This window comes from Lacerta agilis, chromosome 17 (assembly GCF_009819535.1).
Source record: "Lacerta agilis isolate rLacAgi1 chromosome 17, rLacAgi1.pri, whole genome shotgun sequence".
Lineage (NCBI taxonomy): Eukaryota > Metazoa > Chordata > Lepidosauria > Squamata > Lacertidae > Lacerta > Lacerta agilis.
In genome coordinates this window covers 24,632,443-24,651,585 of record NC_046328.1, presented here as the reverse complement: position 1 = coordinate 24,651,585, position 19,143 = coordinate 24,632,443, and the positions used below count along the sequence as shown (strand labels likewise).

Below are 19,143 nucleotides of genomic sequence, written 5' to 3'. Positions count from 1 at the left end.
CTGAGTGAGCAGGTCTGAGCGCATATGAAGCAGAAGCGAAGGCGCAAGGCAGAAGTTTGGATTACGGGCTGCGGAACTTACCTTGATGAGTGCTTTTGCTTTAAAAGGAAACAAAAGCAAATTTCTAGTCCTTATGATTTCAGTGTGGCAGTGTATAGCATAGCACACCCTCTGACATTTCTCAGGTGAAAATAGGGCCACATTTGTAGCAGAGAGCCAGGGTTATAAAGCTCACTGGGTGACCTTGGGCCAGTCACTGCCTCTCAGCCTAACCTACCTCACAGGAAATTATTTCCAGCAGCACCTTAGAGACCAACTGAGTTTGTTCTTGGTATGAGCTTTCGTGTGCATGCACACGAAAGCTCATACCAAGAACAAACTCAGTTGGTCTCTAAGGTGCTACTGGAAAGAATTTTCTATTTTGTTTCGACTATGGCAGACCAACACGGCTACCCACCTGTAACTACCTCACAGGGTTGTTGTGGGGATTAAATGAGGAGGGAAGGAAGAACCGCATGTGCCACTTTGAGCTACTTGTGGGTGGGAAATAAATGCAATCTACAAGTACAGCATAGAAGCCAACTGCTAGCCAACTCAAACCCCCACCCCCAGATTATGGGCATTGCCATTCAAATGGTGTGTGTGCAGCATGTCATGTGATTGATTATGTGGGGTGGGGCTTACCTGCTCCCCCCAATATTTTATTCAAGTTGGCACCCCTGTACTGTACTGTAGTCCTCACTCAGGATATCACTGCCCAAGGTGCTAGTCCTCCATGTTGATGCTGTCCTTTGTTACCCCGCAATTGTCTGCCTCCCGCCCATTTCTGTGCTGCAGGAATGTTCATTTCAGTAAATATATATATAAGAAATATATACTTGGCCTGCGATCCATTTTGAACAGTTTGGACCACGCCATTTAAAATAATAACCTCAGCCTATGCATTTACACAGCTCTCAGCAAAAGGATGGCAAATACATTTTTTCCAGCCTCAATAAATAAAAAGAAAACACTTTGACCATGCAGAGTTTCACCATTGAAAGAAGCTCAAGTCATTGTTCTTTTTCCTCACTTTCTGCTTTGGGGGCAGTCCCCAACTCCCAGCCCAATACAACACACATAAGTCTTGTGAACATATCGAAGGGTGTGTAAAATGGCTGCAAAGGGGGACTGTGCTCTTTCGGAGCTCTTGACACTGCTTGGGTCTTACCTGCACCATCTAAAAATTGCTTCTTCCTTCATTTTTGGGTTATCAAACATTTTTTGGGGGGTATGACGTTCCCACTCTCCGGGAAATACATCTGTTTTCCAGGAGCTAAAAATTCAACTTTTTGCCCAACTGCTGGAAAGCACAAAAAGATTTTCCAAATTGATGAAACTGTACTGTGCTATGCAACGTGCACCTGCCCTTTTCGAATATCCGGAGGGCGGCTCCGTGGAAGAAAGAGTAAGCTTGTTCTCTGGATGGAAGAGAAGAGAATTGCGACAGCAGTGAAATCTTGAGTGAATTGCTGCTCTGAGACCACAAGCCCACCACACTCTGCTTGCACCAGAAGTGGTGTGTGTGTGTGGCATCCCCAAGACTTCCTCACCCTTGTTGAAGCAACTGGAGAATGTTGAAGGATGTCTCCACCCTAATGTCTTAGGTTGCTGCACACTCTTGTGCCTGTACACAGTCCCTACAGTCATCCAAATGTCCCTTTCTCCACCTTCACCAAACCCTTTCCCAGTCCTGCTGGAACAAAAGAACAAAATCTTGTCAGAAAGAGACCTCAGGGTTGTGACGGTGAAGAGGAGGGACCTGTGTGCGAAAGAAAACAAAAACAGCGAGAACAATTGGGAAAGGGGCTTGAAACAGGGGTGGCTCATCTGGGAGGCCGACTGTAGGTGACGCCATAGCTAAGACAGGTGCAGCCAACTAATCAATTCTACTTTACCCCATCTTCGTGGAGTGTTATAAGAGCACCACTGAAACTAAAGAGGAGCAGGGAGCAGGCAGGCAGTGCCCCCCCCTTGAACGGGACTGACACATGGAAGATGGAGCAAGCTTGTTTTCTCCTGCTCCAGAGGATTCAGGTTACAAGAAAGGAGATTCCGACTAAACGTCAGGAAGAAGTTTTGGATGGCAAGAACTGCTTGGCAGCAGAATAGACTCCCGAGAGGTGGCGGACTCTCCTTTCTTGGAGGTTTTTAAGCAGAGGTTGGATGGCCATCTGTCATGTATAATCTAGTTGAAAATCCTGCATTTCAGGGGGTTGGACTAGATGAGCCTCGGGGTCCCTTTCCAGCTCTACAATTCAATGTTTACATGATTCCAAGAAGGTGGCTGTTGTCTTTGTCCATGGGATACTGGCAGGGATACTGACATGGGATACTGGCAGTGGCTTGCTAGTTCCTTCTCAAGGTGAAAAATATGGTCTGAAGCTCAACATCAAAAAAACTAAGATCATGGCCACTGGTCCCATCACTTCCTGGCAAACAGAAGGGGAAGAAATGGAGGCAGTGACAGATTTTACTTTTTTGGGTTCCATGATCACTGCAGATGGTGACAGCAGTCACAAAATTAAAAGACGCCTGCTTCTTGGGTGAAAAGCAATGACAAACCTAGACAGCATCTTAAAAAGCAGAGAATCACCTTGCCGACAAAGGTCCGTATAGTTAAAGCTATGGTTTTCCCAGTAGTGATGTATGGAAGTGAGAGCTGGACCATACAGAAGGCAGATCGCCGAAGAATTGATGCTTTTGAATTATGGTGCTGGAGGAGACTCTTGAGAGTCCCATGGACTGCAAGAAGATCAAACCTATCCATTCTGAATGAAATCAGCCCTGAGGGCTCACTGGAAGGACAGATCCTGAAGCTGAGGCTCCAATACTTTGGCACCTTGTGAGAAGAGAAGACTCCCTGGAAAAGACCCTGATGCTGGGAAAGATTGAGGGCACAAGGAGAAGGGGAAGACAGAGGACGAGATGGCTGGACGGTGTTCTCGAGGCTACCAACATGAGTCTGACCAAACTGTGGGAGGCAGTGAAAGACAGGCGTGCCTGACGTGCTCTGGTCCATGGGGTCATGAAGAGTCGGACACGACTGAACAACAAGAAGGTTGCTGAAGTTGGTGGGGAAGTGCCCTGTTTGCTCTAGTGCAGGCATGTCCAACAGGTAGATCGTGATCTACCGGTAGATCACTGGACGTCTGTGGTAGATCACTGGTAGGTCAGTGGTTCTCCTCCAAAGAAGCTAAAAAACCTTGGCTCCACTAAAAAACCTCAACATCTTTGCCCTGCACCCCTAAAATGACCTGAACCACCAAAAACAGGGCTTTCCTTCCTAAAAAAAAAAGCTCAATGTCGCTTTCCTACTCCCTAGAGAAGCTCAATAACTTTTACGTGAACCCCCCAAAAGGGGGTAGATCGCTGCCAGTTTTTAATTCTGTGAGTAGATCGCAGCCTCTTGGAAGTTGGCCACCCCTGCTCTAGTGGACCAGCCTCCACTGGACTGAAGACACACAACTGCCTCTCTTCGAATACTATGTAAGAGGCAGGCAGTGTTGTGTAGTGGTTAGACTAAGACCTGGGAGATATCAGGGTTCAAATCCTCATGAAACTCACTGGGGGTGACCTTGAGTGAATCACTGCCTCTCCGCCTAAACTACCTTCTAGGTTTGTTGTGGGGATTGAATGAGGAGGGAGACAACCACATATGACACCTGAAGCTCCTTGGAGAAAAGGGCAGGATAGAAATGCAAAGAATAAAAAATAAATCAAGTTATCATTGCTGTACCTCAAAAAGGTATATTGCAGATTCAAGGGGAAAAGACAACCAAAATGACTAAGGGCTTGGAGCAACCCTCTAAGGAAAAAGGGTTACAACATTTGGGACTCTCTGTTTAGCTTCGTTTTTATTTTATTTTACAATTCATTCATTCTAGAGTTGGTGCAGCAACCCCTAGTGGACAAAAACACACCCAGCTCCCAGCTCCCTTCCAGCCCCTTCATTGTACCATCACACCCACCACAAAACTAGCATCCTCTTAACAAGGAAAAAAAGAGATTGTTAAAGGAGGAGAAATACAAGATTGGAGCAAACTTGGTTTATTAAAAAAATAAGATATATATATATTTATATAAAACACAAAAACAAATGCCACACAAATAGAACACTAGCTGGAGACTTTTGAGCAAGAAATGCCAAAAAGTAGGGTGGTTCACTGCTACCTTGACAACCCACCTACCTCAATCCTGGGGGGCCAATCCTGCCCCTACTGAGTCTTGATGCTTCCTCAGAACTTTTCAGAACCAGCTTCCTTCAACATCCCTCATAAACCAGGCTATTCTCCTTTAAGGCAGCATTTCTAAAGGGAATCCCTCCCTCTTTTCCTCCTTTTAAATGCTGTAGAAAACTTATCTCCCAAGGGGTTAGGGCAAGAGCCATAAACTGAGCGGCAGAACACCTGCCCTGCATGCAGAAAGCCCCAGGTTCAATCCCTGAAGGCATCTCCAGGTGGGGCTGCGAGAGACTCCTGCCTGAAACCTTGGGAGAGCTGCCTCCGGTCAGTGTAGACAATACTGAGCCAAAGGGAACACTGTTCTGGCTCAGTATAAGGCAGCTCCTTCTGTTCATATTTAAATCAATCCAATGAGGACTGGAATCTTGCATTTAGTTTTAGGAGGAAAGTTCTAGCTCACCGACAGAGCAAAAGGTCCTGGGTCCAATCCCTCACCCCTCCAGGCAGAGGTGGGAATGTCCCCTGTCCAAAACTCTGGAGAACCATCTCTGCCAACCAGTGTGGACAATACTGAACTGGATGGACCAATGGCCTGTCTCGGTATAAGGCAGCTTCCTATGCATAATCCTATTTTGTCATTTACGCCAAGAGTTGGCTACTCAACTGGGAAGGAAGCACTGCCCAGTGGTCAAACACATGCACTGCAGGCAGAAGGTCTCTGGTTCAGTCCTTGGCATCTCCACTTAGAAAGATACTGGTCTACTCGCAGGCAATGAGTAAAGCAGCTCCCTCTCTGCCAGGAGAGTCAGTCAGTGGTCAGTGGCGGCTAGTTGGACCAAGAGGAAGCCCAATGCCTAGGCTCCATCACTTTCCTCCCCCCACCTCCACACCAGGAGCATCTTATTGCATTGACCCCAACACTTCTAAGTCAGACATAGATGACCGAACAATGAGTCTAGTGGTTGAGCCTTGGCTTCAGTTAATCCTTGCCTAACTCAGCTACATCCAACACAGTTTTCTTCAGCTATAGGACACGCATCAAGAGGAATGTCAACCACCCCATTCACATCAGTTGGGTCATTGCTTGGGTCTGAGTTGACTGCCTCGGCTTTACCCAGGACAGATGTCAACTGGACCCAGAAGAAGGCCTGCCGGCTGTGATCTGAAGGCCACTCCAGGTAAGTCTTCATGCTCAACATCTTCCGTAACCTGCAGAATTTGTTGGGCAATGCCTGCAGGTCAATGGCTTCCTTCACCACCAGCACAACATCCTCAAAGTTCAGGCCCACGGCCCGCTGGTGGGCGAAATAGAGCTCGTAATTGCACCAGTCGCTGTCGACAAAGCTGCGCGAGAGGACAAAGATGACCTTGCGGCTGTTCTCGATGTTGTCGATGATGTTGTCGATGATCCAGCGTCCCGGCGTGAAGTCGCGCTCGTGGATGCAGACGCGGTACGGCGGGCGCGAAGCCTCCAGCCTCTGCAGGAGCTCTCGCCTCACCCATTCGGCGTCGGAGCAGCTGTAGGAAATGAAGGCATGGTAGGCAAACTGCCGCGACAGCTGGGAGCGGCCGGCTCGGTACTTGGAGCGGATGATCTGGAACGTGGCCTTGAGATACCACGGAACGTCAAACCTCCAGCACAGAACCATGCAGGCAATCAGCACCGCAGCTGTGATGGAGACCGCAATGGCCACCACCACTGTGACGTCACACTCCGTCACCCTCGGGGTGTAAGCAGCCACCGCAGTGTCCAGCAAGAATTCAGGGTGGTAACAGGTCCATCCAGCCGGCCAGTCCAGAAGCCTGAGTTTCCCGTTCCTCAGCGTCTCTTGAACAAAGCCATAGAGATCACAGATGCAGTGGTAAGGGTTGTTGCCCGCCTTCAGTTGGGCAAGACGGGGCATGTTGACAAAGGAACCTTTGTTGATGACGCCGAAAGAGTTGCCGTCCATCTCCAGGACCCTCAGGTTGGGGCATCTCCACTCTGTAGGGATGAATTTGATCTTGTTTCCACTCAGCAGCAGCTCCTGGAGGTCAACAGCGACTTCAAAGTAGCCCATATTGAGCCGTTCCAGCTGGGAATACGATAAGTCCAGAAAGCGTAAAGTAGTGGGGAGACACTGAAAGATCTCCGTGGTAACCGCGTTGTAAGGCAAGGCCAGCCAAATGAGACTGGGAGTCCACGTACAGGGGGACTGACCTGAGCCCCCAATGTGATTGTGGGTCAGATCTAGTTTGGCGAGTCGGGGCCAACTGGAGGTCAACTTGGCGAGTGTGCTCAGGTGGACTAGTAAGTTGTAGCTGAGGTCAAGCTGTTCGAGCTTGGGCAGAGTGCCCTGGTACTGGCAGGCCTCGTTGTAGACGTAGCCATCTTGCAAGCGGTTGTTGGAGACGTTCAAAGTCACCACGTTCCTCATCTCCTTCCAGGCGTCGCAAGGTACCATGTTGAAGTTGACGTTGATGATGGAGAGGTATGTCACGCCCGCAAACCACGTGAAGGTCCAGTCGAAACGCAGGACGTCCGGGTTGCTGATGTCTGCCAGAACCAACCGGCGCAGGGTGAGGTTGGCCATGCCAGCTTCCGGCGCCTTCCACTTGGGCGACCGCGCAAAATCGATAGCTATGAAGGACAGGTCTTGCACGCGAGACCTCCGGACGTTCAGCAGGATCAGGCGCAGCAAGTTCTCGTTGAATTTCCCCCGGCGGAAGACCAGCTCTGTGGCCTCTACCATAGCCAAGTCGTGGAAGAGGTCCGTAGAGCCTGTGTAGTACGTGAACTCGAAGAGGTTACGGAAATGGAGGTATCGTAGAGGCCTTCCCCTCAAGTCCCGCAGCAGCAGCGGCAAGACCTCCGTGTGTCTGTCCAGTGACATGTCGCACCACAAGTCGGTGGTATTGAGTTTGGAAAAGGCCCCCTCTTGATACTCCTGCAAACTGGCTGCCGTTTTCAGGGCAAACTTATTCAACGGGGTGTCTTTCAGAGGAAGGAAGTCCTGGCTTCCCACCATCTGGACAGCGGGGCCCCCCATGGAGAGGGTTTCAAGGTTTTTCAAAGTGCCAAACACGCTGTCCAGCGTCGAGCGGGGATAAAAGTTGTTAGACATTTCCAGCACCTTCAGATTCCTTAGCGGTTTCAGCGCCTGAGACGGGATCTCCCTCAGCGAGTTGTTGAAGAGTCTGAGCTGCTCCAAGAGGACGTTGGAGGCGAAGGAATCGTCAGCGATAGACGCGATGTTGTTGAAATCCAGATTCAGGCTTTTCAGCTGGGTCAAGGCGGAGAAATCCCCATGGGTGACCCGCTGAATCTTGTTGTAAGACAGGTCCAATGACTCCAGAGTGCTGGGGAGATCCCCAGGGACTCGGAGCAGGTTCTGACCTCGGCAAGTGGCCACCTTGCGGGAGATCTGGCAAAGAGACACCTCGGGAGGTTTCACGAGAGCCAGGATCACCAAACGCAATGCCAGGCAAAGGACGGCGATGGGCGGCAGTTCCATGCCACTTCACATCTTTACTGTCAACCTGAGTGGAGAAGGAAAACGAAAACCAAGACAGTAAATTAAAACTCTTCTCTATGTTGCTAACACACTCTTTAATTCCCCCACACACTGAATTAAATTTAATTCCTGGAAGTAACAAAGCAGCTGTCTCCCTTAACACAGCCTTCCTGAAACTAGCGCCTCCCAGATGTTGTTATGTTACAGCTCCCATCGTCCCTGACCACTGCATGTACTGGTTAGGGCTAATGACAGCTGGGAATGAAGGACGGCAGATACAGGGAAGGCTGCCTTCACCCACTGGAGTGGATGATACTCATACATTAGTGCTGGCTAAAGTCAAATTGATCCCAGTCCATTAAATGTTTTGGTCTAGCAGTAGCTGTCCAGCTATCCATTGCTTCCAGGTTTAAAACAGAACAGTCCCATGCTTTACTGGGTTTCAAACTGTGTCTTGGGGAAGCCAGAGAGCTCATTGGAAGCTGATCAGGAGTTCCTTGATGTGCAAATCAGACAAGGCCCTTCCTATAAACTATCACCCTTCCATTTCGTGGAGAGCAGCTGGGGAACCAAGTGATAAGATTAAATTAGCTGGTTTCTGTTCACCCAAAGGAGAGGGGACTAAAAAACCAAATTAATTTCCTTACTCTCCCCCCGTTCATTGGAATATCACTAATTTTGCTGTGAAAAAGGGGGGAGGGGACCCATAGGTTTACCCAGGCATAGGCAACCTTCAGATGTTTTGGGACTACAATTCCCATCATCTCTGACCACTGGTCCTGTTAGCTAGGGATCATGGGAGTTGTAGGCCAAAACATCTGGAGGACCGAAGGTTGCCTATGCCTGGGTTTACCTGTAATCTCATACACACAAAAGGAACTTAAACTAACTCCTTAGACATACAGAATAGCGGCCAAATTCCAGAAACTTGGCATGATTCTACTTTCATTTGATTGCCTTTCTTGGAACGTCTAAAACTACAACTACTAAACTCTGTATTCCTTGCGTGGGTATGTTTTGTTACATGAAATTAAACAATTGTGTGTGTGTGTGTGTGTGTGTGTGTGTATGAATTCTTAAGCGCACTGTTTTCATCCTGTTCTATTCTGTGAACTGACTCAGCCTCAAGCTTGAGACAAGAATGCAGGGCCAGATGGACCTTTGGTCTGCTCCAGCTAAGCAGTGTCAAATGGAATGGCACATGGTGGATAAAAGCAAATGCACCCTAGAGTGAGGGCTCCAAGCTGTGGTGCTAGCATGGAACTTCCCAAGATGCTCAGCTGCAAAGACAGAGGCACACAGACCAGCAAATCTAACACCATTTCATGCATCGGTCTTGCTTAGGTTTATGTCTACTGTCTGGTCCCCCCTTTTTAAATCCCTTTTTAAAAAGGCAGCATATACATTTCCTTACTTAAGATTTTTATCAAAACCCACTTTCTTTTATTCCTTAAGCCCACAAAATACTTTTAAGAAGGATTGCAAAGTTTGCACCAAGAAGGTCGGGGGAAGTGGTGTGTTTGTGACACAGCAGTCACTGGCCAATCACCCCCTCTCCAAAACAGTTTGTGCTTACAACAGTTTGCAACAGTTTGTGCTTGCAACCATTTCCTGTGGAGGACTGGTTTTTAACTACAGGTACTCTGGGAATTTTAGCTCTGGCTGGGGAATCCGGGGAGGGGAGGAGGGGGGCAGGATTCCTAACTACCCTCATCACCTTTAAGAAGCTACAGCCCCCAGGATCTTTCGGAAGAAGCCATGAGTGTTTAAAGCGGTACCATAGTGCTTTAAATGTATGGTGTAAGTGTGGCTTTATTGAAAGCCGAGGCTGTTTTTAAAAACTAGATTGACATTTGTTTCATAAAATTTATACACCACTTGATTGTAAAAAAAAAAAAACCACCTCAAAGTTAGTAATCGTGTGAGCAGCTCCTCCTCCAAAATTCCACTTTTAATTTTTATTACATACATCTTCTGTGTGGAGGGGGCAAACAGTTGAACTATATGTGCCATCCTGAACTTTTTTCTATGGTTGCTTACTGTAGAGTTCATGGCATGAGTAAAAAGCTGGCTTAACTTTATATGAAATATACTTTCTTGACTCCGGTATACACATCCTTATCTTGACCATGTCTTAGAAAACTTCCTGATGTCCCGAGACTATGTCAAGATCAGCACAAGTAATCTAGTCACCAGCAAAATTTATTTAACCTCCTGTAAAAACCACAGGTTCCCACCTAGACAATAGCAAGGTTTCAGAAAACAAAGATGACCCGTTTAGTCCTTCCTTCGCCCCAGGACAGGTATGCCCTCCCTCTTCCCTTTCTTGCTTTACTTTTTAGTCCTGTCACTCATTTTCTCTTTTGGAATCCTGAAGGATCCTCCTTTCACTCCTTAGATCAGGAATCCCCAAACAACAGCTCTCCAGCTGTTGTTGGACTACAACTCCCATCATCCCTAGCCAACAGGACCAGTGGTCAGGGATGATGGGAATTGTAGTCCCAAAACAGCTGGAGGGCTGAGTTTGGGGGTGCCTGCCTTAGATCAAGGTGTGCATTTACTGTACAAGTTGCCACCTGCTTGTATTGCAACTTGGCTGTCTGAATCAGCATCCAGACACACAGTCACTTTCATTTCATGTAATAAACCAGCCTTTCCTTATTCCTTTTGCATGTGAACTTCTCGTGGGCATAAGAGTGAACACACATTCATAACAAAACGCACATTAAAAGGTCCTCTTTTACCTCCTGGATTTCTGCCCATTACACAACCAGTAAAAACAAGCACACCCAGGAGTCACTGCTGGTAAAAAGTAGTCATGGGTTAATGATACATCAGTCATTAGCCCGTGACTAGTTTGTGTAATATGTTTGTGTGTAATGGGCAGAAATCCAGGGGAGCTCACTGCCTCAGAACCCCCTGTTATTTATCAGATATACAGGGGCTGATTTTGGATTAACTGGCTGGTGAGGGAAGGTACTCTGCATGTGCTCAGAGGCACCATTATAAAACACACAACTGAGCTTCATAGGAGGTTTGCCTTCCCTGGCTCAAGCAAGTCCTCAGTTCCCACATAATAGGCAGCCCTCAAATCCGGAGGGCACACAGAGCACAGCACAGCTGCTTTTTAACTTGCAAAAGTTACTGAAACAGGGTTGTGTTCTCGTTCCAAATCTCTTTGGCATACGGCATTTTTCTTCCTGTTGCTCTCCTGTGTCTTCAGCACGACAGAAGACAGTGCGTAGTTCCATTCAAGGAGCAGCGGAGTGGTCTGTTCAACCCGGAACGTCTCCAACCCCAAGACATTCAAGAGATGTTGTTTGCAGATGACACAGTTTGACAACGCACTCTGAGGAAGCGCTAAAGTCTCATCAACCGTTTTGCCCAATCCTGCATGGAGTTCAGCCTCACTATCTGCCTGATGAAGGCCAACATCCCCGGTCAGGATGTTGCCGGCACTCCACACATCAGCACTGGTGACCACACACTTGAGGTGGTAGGGATTTTGTCTACCTGGGCTCCTTTGTAACCAGCAACCTTTCCAACAATGCTGAGCTGGACAAGCATATTGGGCAAGGCAGCTACGGCAATGGCTCCCCTCTCCAAAAGGGTATGAGAGAAGGGGATGCTAATGGCCAATGCCAAGCTTACATGTTGAGCATGCTGCTTTATGGAAGTGAGTTGTGGGCACCTGCTAGGAGCAACAGACACCTCAATGCCTTCCACATGCTCTGCATTGGGAAGATTTCAGGCATCACACGGCAGGACAGACTCTCAAACAAAGTTGTCCTCTCCCAAGCGCACATTTCCAGCATGTATGCACTTCTGTCTTTCAGCGATGATGTCTACGCCGATCTTGGTCACACACAGAATGGAAGAAGAAGAAGAGTTTGGATTTGATATCCCGCTTTATCGCTACCCGAAGGAGTCTCAAAGCTGCTAACATTCTCCTTTTCCCTTCCTCCCCCACAACAAACACTCTGTGAGGTGAGTGGGGCTGAGAGACTTCAGAGAAGTGGGACTAGCCCAAGGTCACCCAGCAGCTGCATGCGGAGGAGCGGAGACATGAACCCAGTTCCCCAGATTATGAGTCCACCGCTCTTAACCACTACACCACGCTGGAAGATGGCTGGATCCCCAAGGATCCTTTACGAGGAGCTGGCTTCAGGCCCATTGGCACACCAGCTTTGCATTACGAAATATGTCTGCAACTGCGACATGAAGGCTGGCAACATCAACCCAGCTGTGGAGGAATCCCTTGCAGGCGGCCGTTGGAAGGAGAGCAGAGAGAAGAAAACGCCATGGTGCATCTACAGCAGCACAACCAGACGCCTTTATTTGCCCAGGTTGCAATAAAACATGTCTCATTATCAGTCTCTGCAGTCACAGCGAGAGCTGTAACTTTCAAACGGTTTGACTTCACTCCGAAGCCATTATCTCCAGACAGAAGGGTGACAACAACAAATGAAATACTGTCTCTCAAAGCATAAAAAGCTCCCCATGAAGAGCAATGTCACTCTCCAGAGTGGCAGAGAGAGAGAGAGAGAGAGAGAGAGAGAGAGAGAGAGAAGTCCTGCCAAGCATCCTGCAATGCAAGTCAACATAGACAGCATTTCAGTGGGTAACCTCTACAGCCTCGCAGTGTAGGCAGATAATCACAATTGCAGGTGGGAAAGGACTAGGCAGGGGGAGATAGGGGTTAGCTATTTGGAGAAGTGACTAGGAACACTCTGCCTTGCACAGAGTCAGACCATTGGTCCACCTTGCCAACTCTGACTGGCAGCAGCTTTGCCGGGCTTAAGGCAGAAATCTCTCCTATCCCTGCCGGGAGATGTCAGCAAGAACTGAACCTGAGACCTTCTGCATGCAAGGCAGGTGCTCTCCCCCTGAGTTGCAGCCCTTCACAGGGTCGCTTAGCCCGAGACTTTGTCGCTCCCCCTCTCCGGAAGAATGACATAATAACAGGCAGGCATGGGCAGTCACTCCTTGAAAACCACAAATCCCAGCGCAAGGCAGCCTTCTAAAACCACAAAGCTTCCTCTTGAGTCAGCGTTTGCGGGACGGACAAACACACCGCCAAACGGAAGAAGTGAGCAGATTCCTTTACCTCGGCTGCCGCGCACGCAGATCCAAAGCACAAAACAGGCGGCAGGCTCCTAGTCCTCTGTGATCACCCCACTCGGTCCAACCGCGCAGCCACATCGTGCGCTACAGCTGCCAAGCAAGCGGACGCCTTCCTTTAAACCCAGCAAAAAGGAGGGGCGATGGCTTCTTAAAGGGACAGCTCCCCATTGGCTTGTTATTCCGCCAGCCAGCGGTGGGAAGGGCTTTATCTGGTTACCCCCCGCCCCCCAACCCGGCTCCTGCGATTGGGGGGGGGGGCAAGGTGCTGATCTCTTCTTCAAAGAGTGGCATATATATCAGCCAGGTAGGGGTGCCAACTTGACTAAAGTATTGGGTGGTTGTTGTTTTTGCAGGTAAGCCCCGCTTTAATGGGGGCGGGGGGGGGGGGTGAAGGGACCTCGGCTCCTTGGAGTTGGCTTCTATGTATACAGTCCCCCCCCCCACTACTGTGACTGCTACATTTAAAGCAAAAAAAAAAAAAAAACCCCGCAAAAAAGAACATTGGGAACTGTTGTTGTTGTTCAGTCGTGTCCGACTCTTCGTGACCCCATGGACCAGAGCACGCCAGGCACGCCTATCTTTCACTGCCTCCCGCAGTTTGGCCAAACTCATGCCAGTCGCGTGGGAACTGTAGTTTAAGGCTTCTGGGAATTGTAGCGCTGTGAGACGTAGGTATCAGTTTGCAGGATTCTTGCTGGAGGGAGGAATGTGTTTAAATGTGGGTCATGCAAATCGCTATTCTGAATTAATGCTTTTTATAGGGTCGGGAGTCACGGGGGAATGAGCTTATGGAACCAGACTCCAAACCTTGATTTATTTATTTTTTTCAAATGGGGCGTTGGGCCTTTTTCTATCTGTTGCAAAACTTTGGTGAAGTCTGCCAAGTCTTAATCTAAGAGAGTTCTCCCTTCCCTACCTGCCAAGTAATAACAAAAAAAAAATGAGGTGGTCTCTGTGGGCATTATATATTGCACCGAGAAGCAACCACAAGCCAGAGCTCCTTTCCACTAGCTGCCATCTTCTGCCTTGCTGCCTCCTGTTGCTGCACCTTTAACAACATCTTTAGCCCTGTGGGTATTAGAAGATGGTTGTGTGTTTTTATTTGCATACCATAAAAAAGCTTCATTTCTGCAGATCAAGCTGTTGTTTCAAGGCAGGCCAGGCCGGTTTGGAGGGTTTGTTCGCTCTTTTCCTAGCCAGCTGGCACCCTCAGCTCCCGCTTCTAGGAATGCAGAGAGGAGTGGCTGTTTCAGGTCTGCCCTGTCTCTTTTTAGATCTGAAGCCCTTAAGTTATATTCAAGGCAAAGGCTTGAAAGATTTTATATATATATATATATATATATATATATATATATATATATATATATATATATATTACACACACCCACACACACACCCAAACAATGTTTAAGAATTAGGTTTCTCTTAGAAACAGGAGTCTCTTAGGACTTTCTCTGACAATAAATAGACCATTTTTTGGTCTTTGAGACAATGCAAATATTTAAAACAGCGTTTGCATGTGCAGCAGTTGCAAGAATAGCACATTTCACGCCTGGGATCATTAAGAAAGGAATGGAAAATACAACTGCCAAATTGTTTAAACTAAACAGCATTAGTCGTGCAAGAGATCAGCTGCGAACCACCTAAGGGTGCTGTTATACACAATCCATGATGCAGCTGCATTTGGAATAATGTGGGCAGTTCTGGTTGCCTCGCCTCAAAAAGGATATTGTAGAAATGGAAAGCGTTCAGAAAATGGGATTAAACGATGAAGGGGATGGAGCAGTGCCTCTCCTATGAAGAAAGGGTGCAGCACAGAAAAGGCAAGGGTGTGTGTGCAAAATTACGCATGGTATCAAAACATGGAGATCAGGAAGAAGGTTTGCCGAAGAGCGTGTGTTATATATGTCAACGTTCGCTCACGCCATAATCTACAGTGATAAACCATAGGAAAAGTTCAGAGAAAAGGGTTCCCCCTCTCTCAGTGGAAAATTGTGGACGTCCAATGAAGCTGAATGTTAGCAGGTTCAGGATGAGGGGGAAAGGAAGGGCTTCTTCCTGCAGCACATAGTTAAACTGTGGAACTCACTTCCGCAGGAGGCAGTAATGGCCACCAACATAGACAGCTTTAAACATGGATTGGACACAGTCATGGAGGAGAAGTTGGCTAGGTAAAGGTAAAGGGACCCCTGACCATCAGGTCCAGTTGTGTCCGACTCTGGGGTTGCGGCGCTCATCTTGCTCTATAGGCCAACGGAGCCGGCGTTTGTCGGCAGACAGCTTCTGGGTCATGTGGCCAGCATGACAAAGCCGCTTCTGGCGAACCAGAGCAGCGCACGGAAACGCCGTTTACCTTCCTGCCGGAGCGGTACCTATTTATCTACTTGCACTTTGATGTGCTTTCGAACTGCTAGGTGGGCAGGAGCTGGGACCGAGCAACGGGAGCTCACCCCGTCGCAGGGATTCGAACCGCCGACCTTCTGATCAGCAAGCCCTAGACTCTGCGGTTTAACCCACAGTGCCACCTGGGTCCCTTGCCACCGTGGCTACCCTCTGCCTCTACCGCCGGAGGCAGCAATGCTTCTGAACACCAGTTGCTGGAAACCACAGGAAGGGAGAGGGTTCTTGTGCTCGACTCCAGCTCATGGGTTTCCCATTGGGGTATCTGGTTGGCCACTGTGAGAACAGAATGCTGGACTCGATGGGCCACTGGCCTGATCCAGCAGGGCAATTGTTATGTTCTGATGGTGCCCTCCAGATGTTTTGAACTATAACTCCCAGTGGCTCCAGCCAGTCCCTTGAGGGAACCAGGCTGGCAGAGGCTGGCTTAAAACACCACAGGAGATGGAGAGATATAAAACATCACGATGCTGAGGAATATTTTCCAACACAGACACAGAGACACAGACACTATTCATCTTCCATCCTCATTCCCAGGAGCCAAATCTGGGCTTCAAACATGGCTTGGCTCCAGCAGGAACAGCATTTTATTTCCATCGCCCCTGGTACTGAACGAGCCAAGGGATCTACCTTGAGTCTCAGAACAATGCCAAAATCCACAGTTGGGCAACATCTTTATCAGGCCCCGGCCAAAATGTTGCATGAGAACAAGGAAGCTTTAGAATTCGCCAGAACTCTTCACCAGGCCGGATGATGAGGGGAGAGGGCTCTTGTGCTCAGGTTCCCATCGCTTGTAGGTTTCCCACTGGGGCATCAGGTTGGCCCCTGTGAAAATAGGAGGCTGGAATATATGGGTCACAGGCCTGGTATTTGTTCCCTGGGACCTGAGGTTGTAAGAACGGGTCCAAGGCGTTCCTGCCTGCCAGTCTTGAATTTAGTGGCTCTTGGCCAGCTGGCTAAGAACTAGAGATTTGGTCTGACTCCTTATCTGGTGACCCTGCAGCCACTGACTGTGTGCCTTGATTGCTGCTGGACTCTGGGGGGGGGGGGGGTTGGGGTGTCATACCATCCCCTTAGGCACCTAACATCTCCTCAGGAAGAAACCCCTGGTATGGCACTTTTTTTGGTTCCTCACAAGGACTCTGCCTGGGCTGTTTCGTTTCCTGACAAAAGTCATTTGTGCCAAACAGGGCAGCTCAGGTTGCCAAATTCTCAGCCGGCTTCTGCAGCTGTGCCCCTAACAGCTGGACAATCTACAGGCATGAGCTAGCGGCATTGCTGATCCCAGTCCAGGGTGGTACCCCACCCATTGATTTCTCCAGGTCAAAGTCCTGTGAAAGGCAGAGGAGCAGGCAAAGCTGTTGCTTTGTGGGTCAGCTGGCAACCCTCCTGGGAGCCACGCCTTTGCTATCAGTGTGCAACCGAGGCCCAAACATCTGTATGCTTGTAAATGAAGGAGTGACACTCGCTTGTGTTGTGTGTCGAAGGGGTGGTACTCGGCGCAAACTCCTGAGCCCAGGTTCTTGAGGAACGGGTGACGTTTAGGGCTGCTCAGGAGGCTAGTCCACATGGAGGAAATCTCTTCACTCAAGCCCAGCCTCCACACCAAGAGTAAAGAGCTGGCCTTTCCCTTCAAATTAACTTCACCAAAACTATTCCCTCAGATCTCAGCCCCTCTCAAAAATAAAATAAAATAAAATAAAAAATCCAAAGAAGAATTTAGCCCCCAGGGCAGGGAGGCACTTTCCCAAAGCTTTTTTAGCAAGAGACACCTTCTGGCCTCAGGGTGCTTCCAATACCAGACATTTTTCTGGATCCTGAATTGCAGTCACGGATAAATGCACCGTGGGAGTGTACATTGATAAAGGTATTCAATGTGGAGCCAAGCTCCCTTGCAGGGCTGACACAATACATCATTGCTACGTGAGGAGAGAACAAATCGGCACCCTCCCACCCTCATGCCATGCTCAGAAGCCTCCTGGACTGGCAGATGGGTCTAATTTCAACACTGATGATGGGATAGCGTCCCCCCACTCCCAAGTGCTAAGGGGCTCAGAACAGGCTGCCACTCTGCACCCCACCATCTTCCGCAGCATCTGCCACCTGAGGTAGCCATTTCACCCTGCCTAAGGACAGGGCCGGCCTGGATAAAAACAGAGAGCCGATGTGGTGCAACAGCACTGGACTAGGACCTAGGAGACCAGGGTTCGAATCCTGCTCAGCCGTGAAGCTCACTGGATGACTGGGGGGCAGTCACTGTCCCTCAACCTAAACTACCTCACAGGGTTGTTGTGGGGTGGGGGTGGGGGCTAAGTATGCTATCTTGAGCTCCTTGGGGGAAACGGTGGTATACAAATGAAATAAACAAGTAGTGCTGAGTCTAGTTTGGTTCCTGCGGATGGCTGAACCCCTGCAGACCCAGAGAAAGAATCGCTTTAATGACATTTTGGCTGGTCCCAATAAATGTATTCCCCTACATTTTGGGTGGTTGTCCCTGTCTGTACTTTCATGCTTGTCTCTGTCTCTGTCTCTGTCTGTCTTTCTCTCACACACAGAGAGAGATTGCTTGTTGTTTGCTTGGATGGCAGATGGAGAGGGATGAATCTACTGAACAAAGTCATCTCTGTTGCTCCACCCACTTTTTGCCTCTGGCCACACCCACTCCTGATGCACAGTCCCCTCCCTGCCACTCCCCAGAAAGTTGTCCCTGAGGAAGTGTGGTTCTGGGGCTGCAAAGAGTTCCCCAACTCTGCCCTACTGTGCAAGAACCACATGGGTTCATGTTATGGAATTTATTTATTTCTTTGCCACCTCCCAAGTCTGTGACCCAACCCAAGTCATAGAATCATAGAGTTGGAAGAGACCACAAGGGCCATCCAGTCCAACCCCCTGCCAAGCAGGAAACACCATCAAAGCATTCCTGACAGATGGCTGTCAAGCCTCCGCTTAAAGACCTCCAAAGAAGGAGACTCCACCACACTCCTTGGTAGCAAATTCCACTGCCGAACAGCTCTCACTGTCAGGAAGTTCTTCCTAATGTTTAGGTGGAATCTTCTTTCTTGTAGTTTGAATTCATTGCCCCGTGTCCGCTTCTCTGGAGCAGCAGAAAACAACCTTTCACCCTCCTCTGTATGACATCCTTTTATATATTTGAACATGGCTATCATATCACCCCTTAACCTTCTCTTCTCCAGGCTAAACATACCCAGCTCCCTAAGCCGTTCCTCATAAGGCATTGTTTCCAGGCCTTTGACCATTTTGGTTGCCCTCCTCTGGACACGTTCCAGCTTGTCAGTATCCTTCTTGAACTGTGGTGCCCAGTCTTGTGTTCCATGATCACTGCAGATGGTGATAGCAGTCACAGAATTAAAAAACGCCTGCTTCTTGGGAGAAAAGCAATGACAAACCTAGACAGCATCTTAAAAAGCAGAGACATCACCTTGCCGACAAAGGTCCGTATAGTTAAAGCTATGGTTTTCCTAGTAGTGATGTATGGAAGTGAGAGCTGGACCATAAAGAAGGCTGATTGCCGAAGAATTGATGCTTTTGAATTATGGTGCTGGAGGAGACTCTTGAGAGTCCCATGGACTGCAAAAAGATCAAACCTATCCATCCTTAAAGAAATCAGCCCTGAGGGCTCACTGGAAGGACAGATCCTGAAGCTGAGGCTCCAATACTTTGGCCACCTCATGAGAAGAGAAGACTCCCTGGAAAAGACCCTGATGTTGGGAAAGATGGAGGGCACAAGGAGAAGGGGACGACAGAGGACGAGATGGTTGGACGGTGTTCTCGAGGCTACCAACATGAGTCTGACCAAACTGCGGGAGGCAGTGGAAGACAGGAGTGCCCGGCGTGCTCTGGTCCATGGGGTCACGAAGAGTCGGACACGACTGAACGGCTGA

At 48.8% G+C, this 19,143-nt stretch overlaps 1 protein-coding gene across 1 annotated transcript; it reads right to left on the bottom strand.

The window, feature by feature from the left end:
* Positions 1 to 4,530: 4,530 nt before the first annotated feature.
* Positions 4,531 to 12,933, bottom strand: LOC117038940 (toll-like receptor 2). The gene is made up of 2 exons (XM_033135932.1): positions 12,825 to 12,933; positions 4,531 to 7,742 (listed from the first exon to the last, which is right to left on the bottom strand). The coding sequence occupies exon 2, from the start codon at positions 7,715 to 7,717 to the stop codon at positions 5,219 to 5,221; it is 2,499 nt and encodes an 832-aa protein (XP_032991823.1). The 5' UTR covers positions 7,718 to 7,742; positions 12,825 to 12,933; the 3' UTR covers positions 4,531 to 5,218.
* Positions 12,934 to 19,143: the final 6,210 nt, after the last annotated feature.